This window comes from Vanessa tameamea, chromosome 7 (genome assembly GCF_037043105.1).
Source record: "Vanessa tameamea isolate UH-Manoa-2023 chromosome 7, ilVanTame1 primary haplotype, whole genome shotgun sequence".
NCBI classification, from domain to species: Eukaryota; Metazoa; Arthropoda; class Insecta; order Lepidoptera; family Nymphalidae; genus Vanessa; species Vanessa tameamea.
In genome coordinates this window covers 345,278-364,469 of record NC_087315.1, presented here as the reverse complement: position 1 = coordinate 364,469, position 19,192 = coordinate 345,278, and the positions used below count along the sequence as shown (strand labels likewise).

General features: G+C 33.8%; 1 protein-coding gene across 1 annotated transcript in view; it reads right to left on the bottom strand.

The window, feature by feature from the left end:
* Positions 1–16,954, bottom strand: part of LOC113392197 (protein timeless homolog) — a 39,338-nt gene extending 22,384 nt beyond the window's left edge. The window contains exons 1-9 of the mRNA XM_064215434.1: positions 16,551–16,954; positions 16,295–16,478; positions 15,835–15,969; positions 15,034–15,290; positions 13,609–13,806; positions 13,036–13,218; positions 9,008–9,292; positions 8,272–8,390; positions 1,594–1,744 (exon numbers count right to left, since the gene is read on the bottom strand). Coding sequence (XP_064071504.1) covers positions 1,594–1,744; positions 8,272–8,390; positions 9,008–9,292; positions 13,036–13,218; positions 13,609–13,806; positions 15,034–15,290; positions 15,835–15,969; positions 16,295–16,478; positions 16,551–16,804 — 1,766 coding nt within the window. The 5' untranslated portion in view covers positions 16,805–16,954. The remainder of the gene's footprint in view (positions 1–1,593; positions 1,745–8,271; positions 8,391–9,007; positions 9,293–13,035; positions 13,219–13,608; positions 13,807–15,033; positions 15,291–15,834; positions 15,970–16,294; positions 16,479–16,550) is intronic.
* Between the last annotated feature and the right edge of the window lie 2,238 nt (positions 16,955–19,192).

The following is a 19,192-nucleotide window of genomic DNA, read 5'->3' as shown; positions in this document are numbered from 1 at the left end:
GGCATCCTACTCTGGGGTAACGCAGCTGACATTAATACCATTTTTGTACTGCAGAAGAGGGATATTCGTGCAATTTATAACCTGGGCCCAAAAGATTCGTTAAGAGGTAAATTTAAAGAAATTAAAATAATGACTGTTGCTTCTCAATTTGTTTTTGATAATGTTATGTATGTACGCAAAAACATAAACGATTTTCCCAGAAATTGTGACGTACATTCTATTAACACTAGGAACATGAATAACCATGTTACTCCAAGTACCCGATTACACAGGGCTAGTAACTCTGTTTTGGGGCAATGTATACGTTTTTACAACAGGATCCCAGAAAACGTTCAAAATTATTCAATTATAAAATTCAAAAGAATCGTTAAAGAGCGTTTGTGTGCTAAAGGATATTACAATAGAAATGACTTTTTAGTTGACTGCACACCTTGGGAATGAAATGATCGCCTCCAGGCCGTTTCAAATAACTAAAATATAATTATTATTGTACATGCAAAATGGAAAAAAAATATCCCGCTGAGTTTGTTTCGCCGGTTCTTCTCAGGCCCGAGGTGTTAAATTCCGAACCGGTGGTAGATTTTTGACTATCAATAAGAAAGTGTAAACACTTCTATATTGAATAAAGATTTTTGACTTTGACTTTGACTAACTTAAGTCAGTGTGCCTTTGAATAATATATTATTGATAACATTTATTGTTATCCATGTGTTGTTGACTGTCCGATAATGCCTAGATAGCGTGAAGCCGTTTTTCGAACTATGCAATTGTTTAGGAACAATGAACTTTATATAAATCATGGAACGACTATTGTAGAATTTGAACAAATAATTCACTATGAAGATCACTTTTTGCAGTTGCATTAAAAGCGAGAAAGTTGAAAAAACTTTATCAAACATAGCCTATAAAGTTAAGTGTCGGTTGTTAGAAAAAATACAAGCGAACAACACAACTAGAATATAATATTTTATACAGCTGTATATAATTTTAACCTTAAAATGAGTATTTTATTAAATTTGAATATATTTTTATGTTACCATACAATAAGTAATATTTAAATTAACTGAAATATTTGAAATAAAATATTATCGTCTATCTTAGAACCTTTACGGACAACACACACTTGAGCATATTCTTACATCGATGACCAAAATATAGTTCTTTTGAATGCTTTACATAAAAATAGCTAATAGCACTCAAGAATCTATATCTACTATGACAAAGTTTCACCTTTACTGACCTAGTTAAAATGTATGTATGTAATAATCATACATACATATGCACAGGAAATTAAAAATTTCAAATCGAATATTTAAATAGTTTTATTGGACTGTGTAATGCAGAATTGTTCCAACCTACAGAAATTCAAATAAGTTTTCTAAATAAGTAAAAGAGAAAGCCATGATTATAGTTAAACTTTTATTGTGATTTTTGCAGTCATCCTGTTACCTAGTACATATAATATTAGTTTAAAGATTTTTTTTTATTTAAGAACAATAGTTATCAGTTTTATTAACTTTAATTTGTGTTTCTGTAGGTTGGAACGTTTCTGTACAATACGGTCATACAAATACAATAAGAGTAAAAGCTTACTTTTGTTGATCTATGGGTGTGTCGGAGGCTGCGTCGAATGGCGGCGGATACTCTTCCACCCCCGCCCTGAGAACTGCGGCGACTTGGGGGCGAACTTCCTCCCATTGCGCTGTCTCCACTCGTTTGGGTTTGGGAGCACGAGGTTTTTGTTCTGTAAACAATATTATGTTAACGCTGTGTGGTTCCAGCAGAGTAGAATAGAATTATCCCGGACTCAACCCGTTGGAGTTGTAAGCATTCACACTACAGAAACAAAAAATGGTAGTGGTTAGTTAGACACCATAAGGATGGATGAGCCGTTAAAAATAGTAAGATATTGTCTTATGAAACCTTATGATTTACTTGATGGTAAGGCTTCCTGAAGTCCATCTGGGTAGGTACCAGGTACTCATAATATATCTACCGCCAAACAGCAATACTTAGTATTGGGATTGGCGGTATATTTGAGGGGTGCGTTAACCGCTGTAACTACAAGCACAGGTGACATGCTAGTTCTCAACGTTGGGGCGTACTCGTGATTTTTTTTTATGATAAAGTTGGAGGACGAGCATATGAGTCACCTGATGAGGCAAGTGGATACCGTAGCCCATAGACAATGGTGGTGTAAGAAATATTAACCATTCCTTTCATAGCCAATGCGCCACCAACCTTGGGAACTAAGACATTATGTCCTTTGTGCCACACTGGCCCACTCACCCTTCAAACGAGAACACAACAACACTTAGTACTGCTGTTTGGCGGTAAAATATCTGATGAGTGGGTGGTACCTACTCAGCTCTACCACCAAGTAAACATCGTGATGTAAGGAATGGTTAATATTTCTTACAACTCCAACGTCTATAGACGGTGGTGACTACTAATCAAGGGGTGGCTCATTTGTACCAATCTTATATATGTCAAATATGAGGTAGCTTTATTCCGCAGTTTTATAGTTAAATAAATATTATATACCTGCTAAATATAAATAAAAATCAAAGTATACTTCATCGAAGTTAGCTTTCATTCAAGGCATGTTGATTCATAATTTTACAAGATTATCCTCGATTTTCTGAAACGCTGATCAAAGCTAGATTAACTAATTTGTGTTCAATCTGAATGGACATTGGCAATGGCGGTTGATGACGCATTATGCGGCCAGCGAGCGTTCAGTATTTAAGTAGCTTTGATGAACGTTTCAGAACCTGATCGTAGGTAAATATTCAAATTGTTAAGTTACCATAACTGGAAGTTTGTGTTTTTAAAGAATTAAATACTAATGGAATTTAATAATAAAATAATAAATGCATTGTTCGTTTTTTAAATTATACATCCAACCTCGTCTATAATTTGCTAGCAAACTTTAGCTAAAAACTTAAAAAATATATTTTTTCGAATCGTTTAAGAAAAAAGTAAATAAAGACCTCCTCTCGTATTGAGATTTGTGGTGTACACTTATGGCCGATCTTATCAGGCATACGAGTGAACCTTTCTTTTTAGTCACCCGTGAAACAAGATACATTATTTTAAACACAAAATAATCATATAAAAATCAGTTTAACCATTGACGTGTTTCGACTTTTAACGAATCAATACAAAAAATCAAATTGCAAATATCCGTACTAAATATACTAAAGTAATAAAAATTATTTCTATTTCAGCTGAACATGTTTCTACTTAATTCGTAATTACATGAAGCGGAAAATGTTCAACTCATTAAGAAACTTAAGAGGTAAGAAAATTAGCAATTTAATATAAAAGTTCGTTAAGAGTAATGTAAAGTCGCACTCTTAACGAGTCCTCTTCAAGCATTCCGACTGCCGTGCCGCTCGCGTGTGTGGAAACTTCATATTTGAAGCGTTGAAATACACATGTTTAAAATTTCAAAAATGTAAATATTGTCAAATAAAGAACTATAAGCACGTTTCAGTATCGCGTTAAAAGTTTGCTGTTATAAGAATATTATTTAGTAAAATTACCTCGATGGTCACACTAGACCATAGTCACTTTCTAGTGGGTAGTAGAGTACTTTCAGCAGTGAAAAATAAAAAATGAATATTATCAATATTGATAAAAATTAAAATGTATATAGAAATATACTTAAATATTCTGGTTTTGAATATTAAAAGCAAAGTATTGTTTTATTATATTCAAATTAAGTCGCAATTTTTAATCTGGATACCACGTGACCTAAAACACGAGCCACCACGGTAAGACGTCATTTAGTCAAAAACTGACAGTGTAAGCGGCTAGGGACATGTTATATATACTTTCACAGTAATCATAGGTTATGTTAGTATCAACTTTATTTATACATAAACAGGACAAAGGGCAAAGTATTATTAGATTTTAATAAGGTGATTTTACTTATATCGAAGTGATCCTCACATACATATATAGAATCGACTTTTAGTTGATATGGATCTCGTTTTGCGCTGTCGTTTGCGTTCAGCCAAACATTCCTCATTCCAATATCATTTGGCACTTTGATAAACAACTTTTCTAGAGTTATAATGCTTGTATTTGTACAACTATATACTACAAACCAATGAAAGCGATTGAAATTCATTATTTTCCCAAAAACACCAAATATTTATAACTGTTAACGTTGAATGAGTACCGGTGGTAAATACAGGACTGTTGTTTTTAACAATCTGACATCATGAAAATGACTGACAAATTTTTGGTGGCTTTTTATTAGGAAAATCAACATTTTGAAGTACTTTTCCAAAAATAGTAGAATACAGTATTGGGAGGTTCAGAGCTCGAGTTCCTGGATTCAAAAAAAAGGTAGAGCCAGTAAAAGGTACTGAGTTTTTCTGTTAGTAATTGCTGGCGTTTCTGAGTTGGAGGTTAGTGTTACGATAACGTCTGGAGCACGTAAAGCCTTTGTTCCTGATATAATACTTGGTCATGTTTTATTGCACTGTGGACATGCGACAATAGTGTCTACAGCTTGTTCCAATCACAAGTTGAGTAAACAAATTAACAACTTTGTCATTAAACTGATGTAATATCATTGGTCGAGATCTTGTATAATCAATGATCTTCCATAAAGATTCGCGAAAAAATAGAATCTCAGCAAAGGTTTTACTGGAGCTATCGACGTAAAATTAAAGTGAACAGATATACGTAGAATAGTGTTAATAAGGAATTGATTGGTTATAATTAATATAGCAGAGCTAATAAGGAACTTGCATAGAATATGTAAATCTAATCTCTATTTTATATGGACTCGTTCCATTATAATGTAAGTAAGCCGAGATGGCCCAGCGGTTAGAACGGGTACATCTTAACTGATAATTGCGGGTTCAAGCCCAGGCAAGCACCACTGAATTAAAACCTGCATGTGTCGGAATTTAACGAAATTCTGCCACATGTGAATCCAACAGCATTCACCGCATTGGAGCGGCGTGCTGGAATAGGATCCTAACCTTCTCCTCAAAGAGAGAGGAGGTTTTAGCCCAGCAGTGGGAAATATACAGGCAGTACATGTTGTTCGATTATAATAGGCGAGACACGGCACACACACACGCGCCGTAACAATATATCCAAAGGACATGACTATTAGGACTACCATTGCTAAAAACCGAAAACTAAAGCTCTTATTTTCCCGTGAAGTGGCCTAGTCATTTGTAATACCGGCATTCTTATGCTTAACTCAGATACCAGATCTTCACACATTCTAGACTTTGATATGAATATACAATCTCGTTATATATTTGTGTAAGGTCTGATTCTGTGAAGAGAAATACATGTTTTTATTTAAGACTAGTTGACGGCTGACGCCCGCAGCTTCGCTCACGTTTTAGGGGGTTGGTTGTCATGTGCTAGGCAAAAAAGTAGCCTTTATCCTTTCTTGGAGTTCAAGTTTGCTTCATACCATATTTCACCAAATTCTGTTCTATGGCTTGATAGTGAAAGAGCGACAAACAGACAGCCAGACAGAGTTACTTTCACATTTATAATATTAAGTAAACATTATTTGACTACAAATGTTTTATATAAACTATAGTTGAATATTTCTCTTAAATGTATTCCCTGGCTAACGCATAGCGTTTAAACAAATATCCAATAGTTCATATTTATAGCTGAACGTGTATTCGTTTTGATAATATCAATTAACAATTTACTTCGGTGCAGCAAACGTATTTATTGTCGCATGAGAATCGTTTGACGCTTTGAGCAACGTGCACGTTCGGCGCTTTGACACGCGACATTTTATTAATTTTATATTTACACGAGACATGCGAAATTAAACCTTATAAACTGTAAATAAGGTCACGATTGCAAGAGCACGTGAGCGTTAGTTCCATGGAGTTTTTGATCTAGGCGCGAAAGTAACATGAACGTCAAGGGCGTATTGATGTGACTTGGAACATGTTTAATTACACATTCAATAGCTCGTTTCCGAGAGTTGGGTCTATATTTTTAACGTTATGTAATTATCGCTTCAATTATATCGTGTCTCGTTTAAACATGACCCACACATACTAACAGGTAAAGTTTAATAAAAGCTTGTAACAAGATATGTACTAAATGTCGAATGGGACAAGTATAATTATCCATTCTATTAACAATCTATCTCTTTTTACAAAGCGCCGCCTTTCAGTCAGGGGCCTAACAAAAAATCAATACGCAATTTATTTACATTGCAAAATGTGCTTAAATTTTGTTTTATAAATTTTAATCAACTAATTATTAATTATTTGGTTAAATAATTATTTTTACTATAATATGAGTCTCAAGGATATTATTGTATTCTATAAACGGCTAAGATATATTAGCTGAATATCACATAAGCCGCTGATTGAACGGCGCCGTTTAGTAATATGGCTAGGCTATTAACTGAAAGGCTAATTAAAGTTGCGACATAAACATTGAATCTAAACAAATAGATAGTTCTTCTGCGTTTAGATTTTAATTTAATTTCCTATAAATGCCGATTCATATGTACATTTATGACTGACCAGTGTTAGCATTGGTGTAAATCCGTTTGGGTATTATCCTCCCCCCAAATAGTCTACCACCAAGCACTAATACATTGTATTAGTGTCTTTAAGTTTGACTGGCGGATGAGCCAGTCGAATAAACGGACATAACTTTCTAAGATCCCATTATTGACCACGTATCGACAATAAGTGATAATTCATTATATTTACAGTGGCAATGTCTATCATAGGTCAATATGATTCACGATTTGAGGATGACCCAAAACACGCCTGTTATCGATTTAATAAGGTTTCTTCAATAACATACATATGTGGGCGAACGGGAAAATTGACCACTTGATGATAAGTGGTCAGCTCTGCCCAGTAACATAGGCGTAAGAGAATTCAATAATTTCTTATATGACCAATGCGCGAACTACCTTGTGAAAAGATATGTTATATCCCTTGTACCAACACTGCACTGGCTATATCACCCTTCAAACCCGAACACAAATACAACAAAATACTACTTATTGCTGCTCGACTGTAGAATGGGCTCGCACAAAGCCCTAACAGCAAGTAAACGTAAACTTAAATTAATAGATTTGGCAGAATAAATTGAAAATCGTTATTTTTTGTAATTGAAAAAAAATCGCTTTAATATTAAGCGAATGTGATCATTAATTACTTAAAAAGCGCGCGTCGTTAGTAAGAAGAAATTGATTGCATTATTTTAATTGCAGTTACCGGCAACAGTTCGAAACAGTTTAAACTCTATATGTAATGTGCGTAGGTCAGTTTTATAATCTGTTACTATCACTAATTATGCACATATAAAGATTATTTTTTTGTCCACGTGTTTCAGTACCGACCTACCCAAACGGGTGAATAGAGCCAAGACAAGTAATCGCGACGACCTCTGTATTATTATCACTATTAAGTCTTTATTCTTGTCTAACACCAAATTCACAATCATACGTATTAATTATTAAAGAAGTATCCGGCAGAGGACCTATTTACACATAGTCTTCTAGACTTGTTTCGAATATTATAAAAACTAATCAAAGGCGTAAAGATTTTTCCACTGACAATTTGCTACTTTTTACTGGTTTGACATATTCCTTATACCGATTGCTGTTGGGATCAGCAGCACTGTATCAAATGTTGATACATCATTCTACAGACGCTTGAATATCTTGCTAATATTCGTGAGATTGTTCTTTTCACGATCCAACGGGCGGCAGCGAAGGCTCGCGGACAATTCTGGCTAACACATTTTATTGGTCCAAATGAGCGTTTGAATTCAGGATCATTAAATCTGAGGCCTCATAAGCTAGCCACTCGTTCAACGAGGCTCACACGGTAGAAGTTTAACTTAATAATTTAATTAATTTATTCATTATTTTAATCTGTCTTTACGTATTTTCGTAACATTTAATTTGAAATCATAACGATTCTGAAGAAGTTTACAATAAGTTTACAATACAACCGAATTGATTAATTAATCTTTATCTCAAATCGGTGAAAAGTAGTCACACGAGAACATCCTCTAATCGGACACACTGCACGAAGTCGACGCCACACCCGTCACGCTCGGAACGTTAAAGTGTTAGAAGAATAATTATGAATACGAAATGAATCGGCTGGTTACACATATTTTTATGTAATACTAGATATGCAGACTGGTAACCGCGCCACCTGGTGGTGAGTGGTCATCACCGCTAGGGCTGCGAATTTAAATTTACGTTGAAATTTGTCAAATAATACTCACTTTTAGATTTTCCCTTCTTCCTCACTTTCTTCTGCACCACGAGTCCGGTATTCTTGCAAAACTCTTCCAGCAATTTCAGAAACAAATGTTCCGTCTCGACCAAATCTGCTAAATATGAGCTGTGGGAAAATATTACATTTAGGATGACGGCTCGGAGTCGGACCGATAGCATGATAGACTTTTATTTGGTCAGTAAAAGCAAGAAAAACTGTTAATTTGACAGCATAAGATATTTTCATAAGTTTTCATAATTTATTTATTTTTAGTCGTATAAAAGAATCCCCATCGATTCCTGGTCCGAAACTAAATCAAGAATTACCAGGAAATGAGTAGATATTTGCTCAGCTCGATAATGTAAATGTTTGCAATATAAATAGTCCTCAATACATTGTACAATTCTGCTAAACATTTGTTCAATACAATCGGTTCGCATCAAAATAATATTTATTAACTATAATCTCTGTTTGTTGGGGACCTACGGTTTCTATTTGATAAAATATATAATTAATAATTAGATAAAACGATCACCCGCCGTTTGCTTGATAAAATTAAATTTTCTTTGAATTCAATTTTACGGCTGCCCAATATTACATTAGTTGCTGATCAATTAAGTTATTTTGCCACTCACTGGAAGCGGCTCATTTTACTTTGTTTACCTACATAGTACATTTCGGAGCCGACAAAACTGTTTGTTTTAGTACGAATAAATTTACAACATTATCATTCACGGCGGTACCTCGGCATCTTATTCTCGTCGTAGGCGAGGAGCAGCGCGAGCACGAACTCGCGGTACTCGGGCGCGTACAAGAGGGCGGCCTGCAGCGCGCGCGCCGCGTCGCGCACGGCGGCCGCGGCGCCGCGCGCGACGCGCAGCGACTGCAGCAGCTCGCGGAAGGCGCGCAGCGCCACGTGCAGGCGCCGCACCCACACCGGGAACCTCTTCCTCTCCACCTTGATCATGTCGCTGTACTTCTCCATCTGCTGCTGCACGAAGTGGAACGTCGGCACGGACAGCGTCTCGCTGGGGATGGTCGTTTGCGCTGTGGCGAGTTCGTTTTGGACAGCTTTTGGAGTGGGCGGTGTGTCAAACTCGAGCTCGAATTTCTTTATTCGATATAGAAGCCTTACGCTTACTTATTGATGGTCAAATTGAACACTCCCACCGGTTCGGAAAAGGAAACACCCTGACCTGAGAAGAACCGGCGAAAGAAACTCAGCGCGTCTTTTTTTTTGTCAAATTAATTACATACATAATTGTATATGAATAGAAACAGCCAGGAGGCTATCGTTTCATTCCCAAGGTGTGCTGTCAAACATAAACTCACTAATTGTATAATAACCTTTAGCACACAAGCGTTCCTTAACATTTTTTTTTAATTTGGCAACAGAAGCATTTTGAACGCTTTCTGGGATCCTGTTGTAGAACCGTATACATTGCCCCACAAGAGTTACTGACTCTATGCAGTCGAGTATCAGGAGTAAGAATTTGTGTTTGTTCCTTGTACCAATGCTATGAGAATCACATTTTCTCATAAAATCATTAATATTTTTTCCGTACATACAAAACATTACAGAATATATATTGAGAAGCAACAGTTAATATCTTGATATCTTTAAATTTATTGTCTAAAATATTTTGTGTCATTTATGTCAATTAGTTTTATTTCTCATAAAATTGTATAGATGGAATTACTAGTCTTTTAAATCGCGCTGATGTTTTGTACAAATGATTTACATATTAACATTGTATGCGAGTCAATAAAGGGAGTTATTCAAGAACATGGAAGTTTAACTTATCTAGTGAATAGTGTGATCAGTATAATAGTGCAGTGTTGACATTCTGGTACCGAAACCCGGGAAATATTCAGGATTGAGGAGGAAGATATATTATGGACTTAGAACATCGTATGTTGAGTGGAAAACTGACCCTACGTTAAAATAAAAGTGCAATAAAAGACTAAGAATAATCTGTGAAATTGTGGGACTTAGAAAAAATAATAATTGTGTAATTTCGAAAGACTTAAAAATAAATTGTGTTCAACTGAGACTTCAAATATTCGCGATATATAGGTATACGGATTTAAAGAAATGTGTTATTCTTATTAATTATAAGACTGAATTATATATGTAATTTCAAGATTTCAAAATATGAGTTCGTTGACATTGACAGTTTAATAAATCAAACTATAAAATGGATTATACGATTTTAGAACAAGATCAATTAAAAAATTTACAGAAAGCTTTTCGAAATTATAAAAAAACACCAAGGGAAAGAATTACACGGCCATATATAGAATCGAAGCTTGAACATATAGAGAAATTATATACAATTTTCTTTGATCAACATTTAGAAATAGTTTCTAAAGTGACAGTTGCTGATAAAATAAAATTAAGTTACTTTGGAAATGAGATCTTTGATAAATATGATGAAATTTATTTCGAATTCAAAGTGAAGTTAAAAGAATATCTTGAGCAAATAATGTCATCAATTTCAAAGAAAAATTCTTCAAATCAGCCGACGAACATGTATGAAGTACGATTGCCGCAGATCAATTTACCAACATTTTCACGTGGTTATGATGAATGGCAAACTTTTTATGATCTCTTCGTATCACTCATCCATGAAAACGGAAGTTTAAGTGGAGTGCAAAAGCTACATTATCTAAAGAGCAGTCTTTTAGGAGCACATGCAAACCTTCTAAAAAATTTATCAACTACAGAAATTAATTATGGTGAAGCGTGGAAAATGTTGGTCAAGCGCTACAATAATTTCAGATACAATACCAATGAGATTATGAAGAAGCTATTTTGTCAAAGAAATGTAATTACGGATTCGGCGGTTAATTTAAAACAACTTTTGGATACTACTTCAGCGTGCCAGAAATCTCTGAGCAACTTAGGTGTAAACATTGAAAATTGGGATTTATTCATTAATTATTTAGTTGTATCCAAGTTAGATCAAGAATCTCGTAAACAATGGGAAGTGCATGTTAGTCAGACTGAGTCAGACGCCTTACCGACGTGGAAAGATTTATCACAATTTCTAGAAACACGCTTTAGAACATTAGAGATGATAAATCCATTAAAACAACTAATCAAGCAGAAATCATTTCATTCCACTTATGAAAAAAATAGAGCTATTTCACGTACAAATACCTGCACTATGTGTTCTGGATCACACATACTATATCATTGCAAGCAATTTTCAAATAAATCTCCTGAAGAATGATCTGAGTTTGTGCAAGCAAAGAGATGTGATTTAATTGTTTGGGACATAATCATGCAGTTAAGTTTTGTCGCCAATCAACCTGCTGTTGACGTTGTGGAAAACGTCATCACTCTTTGTTGCATATTGAACGAAAACAAGAATCATCTCCTTGCGAGTCGAAGGAGCTTAACATCGCAACAGAAACGGAAACTAAGATATCAACTCACTTTACACAGGAGACACGCAGAGAAGTATTATTGGCTACAGCAGTGGTCAAGATTAAAGCAGAAACTGGCTATTATCAATTTGCACGTGCTCTTATAGATCAAGGTTCTGAGGCATCATTTATCAACGAAGCTACTGTTCAAGCTTAGCTTAGCGTGGCCTTATAACAGGAGCAGGAGATGGGAAGACACGTACAAAGAGAAGAAGAGGACCAACTCTTAACCAAATTTTGGGAGATAGAAAGAGGACCAGAGAATATAGTTAAGAAAATGACAAGAGACGAGACAATTTGTGAAGAGTTTTTTTAAAAACAACAAAAAGAGATGATGACGATGAATCCACAGTGTTTTAAAGGTGAAACAAAATAAATTACACTAAGAAGATTTAAACTACTAGAAATAAAACTAATAAAAAATCCAGCCTTATATGATGATTATAAAAAGGTGATAGAATATTACATAATTCAAGGTAATTTGATTAAAGTCTCGAATTCAGAAACGAACTCTAAAGTATTTTATCTTCCACATCACGCTGTTGTATATATAGATTGCGCGAATAGCCCTTTTCTGCAGCACAAAAATAGTATAGATAGCGGCTGCGTTACCCCAAAGCATAATACCGTAAGACATTATACTGTGAAAGTAACTGAAATATATTAAGCGAGCCGTATCAACATCGGTAAATAATCTTATTTTTTTGGACGCAAATGCCGCAGAACTCAGTCTACTCGCCAATCCGTTAATATGGGGGACCCATTGTAACTTGGCATCAACAGTAAGGCCAAGAAATTCAGTTGATTCAACTGGATCCATCGATCCCCCATTGATAAGTACACCAGCTTTTACATTTCGTTTACTAAATTTTACAATTTTTGTTTTTTTATTATACGGCCTAGGAAGAGAAATGGACCAAGATTTGATTCTCGAAGGACCCCTACATTAACTGGAGCCCTGGGAGATCTCTTTCCATTTATATCATCCCCTGAATCCGATTGCTCAGATACGAAATCAGAAGAGTGCAGTGTCTCTAATGCCATAATGACATAGCTTCTTGACCAAAGTTTCGTATTACATACAATCAAAGGCCTTATCAAAGAATAAATTACTATTAGGTAAATTAATATTTGACCCAGAAACTACTCTTTTTTCTTAAAATTTCATTTTCATTTAATTCTGTCGGTAATTTTTTATTGCACTGCACAATAGAAGCAGTGGTCTGTCAACCAAATAATTGGTTGGTTTTGTAAAAATATATTTTTATAGAAATTTGATGGGTTTTATTTTAGCTATGATTTTTCAAAATATATTATGATTTGAAATTCAATCACTTACCTGACTAATCCAATTTGAAAGTCGTGTCCTCTGTTGAACTCCATGAAGAACTTCATGGCCCACAAGTAGTACGACTCATCATTCTGTTGAGCCTTCGCCCTCACCAACACATCCTTTACGTAATGCATCATAGGGTTGTACGAACTGTTTAAGAATTCTATACAAAACTCCTTGAGAAATAACCTGAAATGTTTCACTTTTTTTATTTCAAGTATCAAGATTTCTAGGTTTACTATAATAATTTAGTATATTTTTATATAATATTTTTGATCCACACTCGTTTTGAACACGTCTGATCAATTTTAAACTTATATTTATTACAAGAAATTGAATAACAGGGTATTTTTCCAACATTGTTATAGTACATACTAAGATTATAAATGCAAAAGTAACTCTGTCTGTTGCCTTTTGCGGCGAAACCACTGAACCAAATTTGATGAAATTAGGTACTAAGCAAGCTTGAGCTTAAGGAAGCATATAGGCTACGTTTTAATGCATAACCCCTGACGGCCAACCCCTAAAACACGAGCGAAGCCGCTGACGACAACTAGTTATATTAAAATATGGAATTACCTGATAGCGAATGCAGATCTTCGTTCCAACATGCCGCTCTCGGTAGGCCTTCGGTTCTTGGGTTTGACTAGTTTCGATTTTTTGCTCCCGTTAAAATCTAAGTTTGATATTTTATTTAAGGGTTTAAGGGAAATGAGTTCGTTCTCCGATATAGACTTCATGTTTTGTATCACGTAAGTACCTCCGAAACGAGAATGCCTATAACAAACAGTATTGGCAATAAGTTTGAAGACAAACGGTCAAGGGATAGGTTGTGGTAAACGATGGGCAACTCCTATAAAACTTAAAGGCACCTGTGATACCATATTTCCGAGAATTGTACTAAGATACAGTGATGGATTGGGAAGATATTATGTTCGTAGGAACGAAGAAAACACATGAGTTTGTAATTAACCATGTAATTCCGTATATAGCTTCTTCCTGTCACACACAATTTGAACACACCCACTAAATTTACTTGATTATTTAACAAAGTAAAAAAGTACCCTACGTTTTATAAGCATAACATTGTACATAACAGAAGAAATAGGGGTGTTTTGAATTATTATTACTTGAACTTATTCTGAAAAGTGTATTTTATGTGTAGTGTATATTTATGAACTTATTGTGGCTAGCAATTCGTACTTACCATGATGTTATTAAATGTATATATTTTTTTATTAAATCAACAAAGAAATGACATTTGAAAAATCCATTGTAATAAATTTTTATGTTATATAGATTATACAATTGTTGTTTTAATTGTTTAGTTCTACACTCAATCTGTTATAAATACACATTGTTTTGCAAAAAAAAAAAAATATAATAATTGAAGAAAAAAATGTTTTCAATTCACAGTGTAATGCAATAATTAAATTAAATGAAGGTTTTTTTTTTGTTTTATCGAATTTTAAATCATAATGATTGTATAGAAATTTAACTTCAATAACTAAATGTTAAAAACATAAGATTTAAATATAACCAGAATTTATGAAGTAATAAATATAACATATCTATATCATAAATATTATCTATATTTATGTATATTTATTAAATATTAAATATTATCTATATTTATGATATAGATATGTTTATATAAAAATACCTTTTTTAGGAGCCTAATAGCTTTCTATATAATGGAATATGTTATGATATTCTTACTCCCTTACTAACATAATGTAATTAATATTTATTTCAAATAATAATAATTATTTATTTGATTGTAACTGATTTTATAATCTCGAGAACACCAATTGATTTGATTCATATTTTCCCTTATAATCTGTGCTATCCCGCCACAAACAAAAGCCACAAATACAAATAAAAAACATGTTATCTCTTAAATGACATTGGTGAAATAATATGTGCACTGTTATCACTATTTAAAGCAAAGAATACAGTTGAACATAGACTAATAACATAATCAATACTAAAAAACAAACTAACCTCGTAGATGAATACATTTTTACTTTATTCATTCTCTCCTTTGTCTCCGCCATCCTCATAGTTAATAATTCCTGGTCATCTCGGAGTTTCTCATCGACACTTCGCTGTAAAGCTGCATCTGCTAAGCTAGTGGGGTTCTGTTCTCTCAATAAATGAGATATTATTTCTATTATATGCATGAAGTACTGTTTTTCATTCTCTGAAGACATGTACAGGATTATGTCCAAAATTCCTGCTTGATTTAATGCCCAAAGAACCTAAAAATAATGTAATTCATATTAAAATAATGTTCACTCTGGAAGGAATCAAAGTGGAATATCAATATTAGGTTGTGGCAAAATAAATTTAATATAGTTAGTCATAAAATGTAGTATTACTTAGTAAATATTTTTGTACCGTTTAATAAAAATTACTTATTTGTTTAATTTATTAAACTTATTATATATTATTATTATCATTATATAATTAAGTAATTAGATTTTTTTATATACATTATATTATGTTTTATGCAAATTATATACTTGATTCATTAATCATACTCGATGATATTGGAATTGTTTTTAAAGATAAAAAAATTATATGTGAAGTGGCTATTTATCATTAAAAAAAGCTTATACTTAAAGTATAGATTGTGGACTCAATTCCGTGTAAGCATAATGATGCAGTTTGTTTACAACTTATTTTATAGTTATTGACATAGTATCAAATTTGTTACAAGAACAGAATTTAATCAGATATAATACATGTTAATAAAGGACCAATCTTGTTACAACTATAATTACAGAAAATAATAAATTATACCTGATCATGAACACTAGCATCATTCTCTGGTCTTCTCTCCTTGTCTAAGTCGGCAGGAACATGCAGAACATTCCTAATTAAGATCAATATTCTTTCTATTATTAATCCCGTATCTTCGTCTCTTTCCGACCAATCCTATTTGTAATAAGGCATTACATTTATAAATAAAGTGCACTATTAATTACACCTACCCATTTTTATATAAATACTTACAAAATAGGCTTTGCCTCTTGCTTTCAAATATAAACAATATTTTTCATATATATAAAATGTTGTGTTTATATCATAGTAAGAAAATTATATGAACTTGGTAGTAAATAGAAATAATAAGCTATATTCAAATGTATTGAATTAAAGTTTAATTTGTAATAAATAGTAGAAGTAATATGGACAATAAATCTATTTAATTGAGTTTAAGCAGTTAAATGAATTATTATTATTTTTTTATTTTATTACTCACAATTTCAAGTATCTTTGCTAATTTCTTTGCAAAAACTTGCCAAGTTTCAACTTTTGTAAAAGCTTCCTCTTTATAAGACTGTAAATGTGTCAGTATTTGTAAATAATTGTGTCGAGCAGTCCTCTCGACTGGTACCTCTTCTCTATACAATAGGAGAGCTGGGTTGGTCAAATTTACTAAAAGCCTGTGAAATATTTTTGTGTTTATAGTCTTATGGTCTATCACGAATATATTTAATAAACTTATTTATGCTAACCTAAGAGTAACGTCAAAAAGTTCTTCTTTCTCCCAGTGATCGACAAGCATGGGCAGTAGGTCGGTTTGTAACACTTTAGTTTGTCCAAAATGTCTTCGTATCTCGTGATCTTCTCCATCACGTCTCAGATATCTTATTAGATCCTTAACCGTATTCAAAGTAAAGTCATCTATCAAATACTTTCCTGTTTTCTTGTTCAATGTCCCCAATGCATTGCAAGTTGCTGAAAGTTCTGCAGATAGTAAAGAACTCATAATTAAACAGTTACACTCAATGTTTCATACACAAACTTCCGACATAAAATTATCGTTGTAATAAGAACTATTCCATTTAAATTGTAACTTTTATATTCCGTTGTTATTAAAAGTAAACTGACAAGCAGAAGCAAGTATTTTGACATCGAATAACCCGCGCAAATGTGACGTTTGTAAATTCTAAGAAATAAAACGTTCCGTAACACGTTACTACTATTTTTTAAGTTTTGAATGTGCATAATTATGATCTCGAGTTTACTTACTAAAGTAAAAATTTTTTGTCCTTAGTTATTTTTGTCATGGAATAGTTTCTAGTTGGAAAAATAATTAATAACATATAATTGAGTTTGTTTTTAAATGTTCAAGATAAAGTTAATAACGAAAAAATAATATTTTGTACAAACAAAAAAACCGAAAAGATAAAAAAGTCACAAGATAGTCCGCTATAAGATGCATTTATCTTTTGTAGACAAATCACAGTAATCAGAAAGGAATATAACTCTGCATCTAGGTCCTTCAAAAACTATTTCTTATTGCGAAAGAAAAGACGAAGTTCATTGACAGGATTGGAGATATTTGTGTGTTTTCCTTTAGGAACACGTACAATCTGGTCTGGTCGCTAAGGTTACCTTAGAAAATTTCTGTCTGCCTTCTTTTTCATCCCTGTACAGGAACGGTGAGCCATTGGTTGGCTCATACCGCGAAGAAGAAATCTGACCTTTTACGTTCTCTCTTTGTGTCAGGACAGCCACCACCACCAATTCCTCGGTGTGATACCATAATGTCGGAGGTTAAATTCCGGCAAAGTGCAGTTCGTAAAGTACTTCTTTTTTGGATATTTATAATTCGAGTGTTCCCGATTAGTCCCGATGGAGTTGGTACCAGTTTTAATGCGTCGTCAGACCCGTCCAATTATAGGCTTATAGCCATCACTTCCTTGTTCTCCAAGATAATGGAGTCCATTATAAACTGCTAGCTCCTGCGGTACCTAGAGGATCACCAGCTGATTATTGACCGTCAGCACGGTTTCCTCAGTGGCTCAGCCGGTGATCTTCTAGTTTGCCTGACATAGATGGAAGTAGTTGATTCCAAGGGGGAGGCATTAGCAGCCAGAGCCTTCGATCACGTATGGCACAAAGCGCTTCTTTCGAAGTTTCCTTATTATGGGTTTCCCGACAAATTATGCAACTGGATCGCCAGCTTTTTGGCAGATCGGAGCATCACAATCGTTGTCGATGCATAGTTCCAAAAGGCTGCGTACTATCACCTACTTTGTTTCTTCTGCATATCAATGACTTGTCGCAAATCAGCAATATTTATTGCTTTGCAGACATCCATAGAGAGTACCGTTGACTCCATGTAGGTACATATGTACTTTAGCTGTGCTAATATTTAAAACTATACAAGGCGCAAATTCGGCCTCACATGGAGTACTGTTCTCATTCTGCCCTTCAATAGCAGGAAGTCGAATTATTATTGACGATCAAGCCATTTACGAAATACCTAAACCTTTGGCTTTGTGATGTTTGATCACTCTGCACCTTCTATCGCATTATAACGGGAAATATTTCGAGGAATTGTTTGGATTAATTCCGACCGCAGAATTTCATCAACACCGCCTAAATGTCTGAAAATGCACAACAGCGCGTCTTTTAAGGTATTTTCTGGCTTTGCGGTTTTTCCGAACCGATACGACTTGGGAACATTCAAGAATATATATGGGCGGTGTCAGTAACTTTCTGTATGGTGGGCCACATTCTGGTTTGCCACCTATTCCACTGCTAATTGCAGTGTAATTTATTGATCAATATTTTTTATTAAAACAAATGGTATACCTATTTATTCATTTGTTATTTAGTTTACGGAATCATAATACATCGTTTATAAGTGATATTTTATATTTATAGAAAACTTTAATGTATATTATACTCAGTAATACTTACTTGTAATGTATTTTAAGTATTTAAAAAACAAGGTCATGGTACGGTACAAAATATTCGCTAGACTGGATTTTGAGATTTTATTATAAATCATGAGGCTAAATACCAATTCTATCCGTGCGAAGTCGGAATCGGTTACTAGCTACTTTTTATATATTTTACACCTACATATTTTTATGAATACCTACATTATTAGAAATAAAACCTTTACAACGTATTAAAATAAACTGCCACATCAAATTTTGGTGGCGTCGCTTTTCCATCGAATGAATGTGAATTCATTCGTAATAGTAACAGACTGCTAATGTCCCACTCAATCAATCAAAATAAAAATTCGTAAAAAAATATTTTATTAAAAATAGGATTACAAGCAGGTTTGAATCAACATTTTATAGGATTATATTGAATGTAAAGCTGGAGCTGGTTTGGAACGTCAGTTCTACCTATA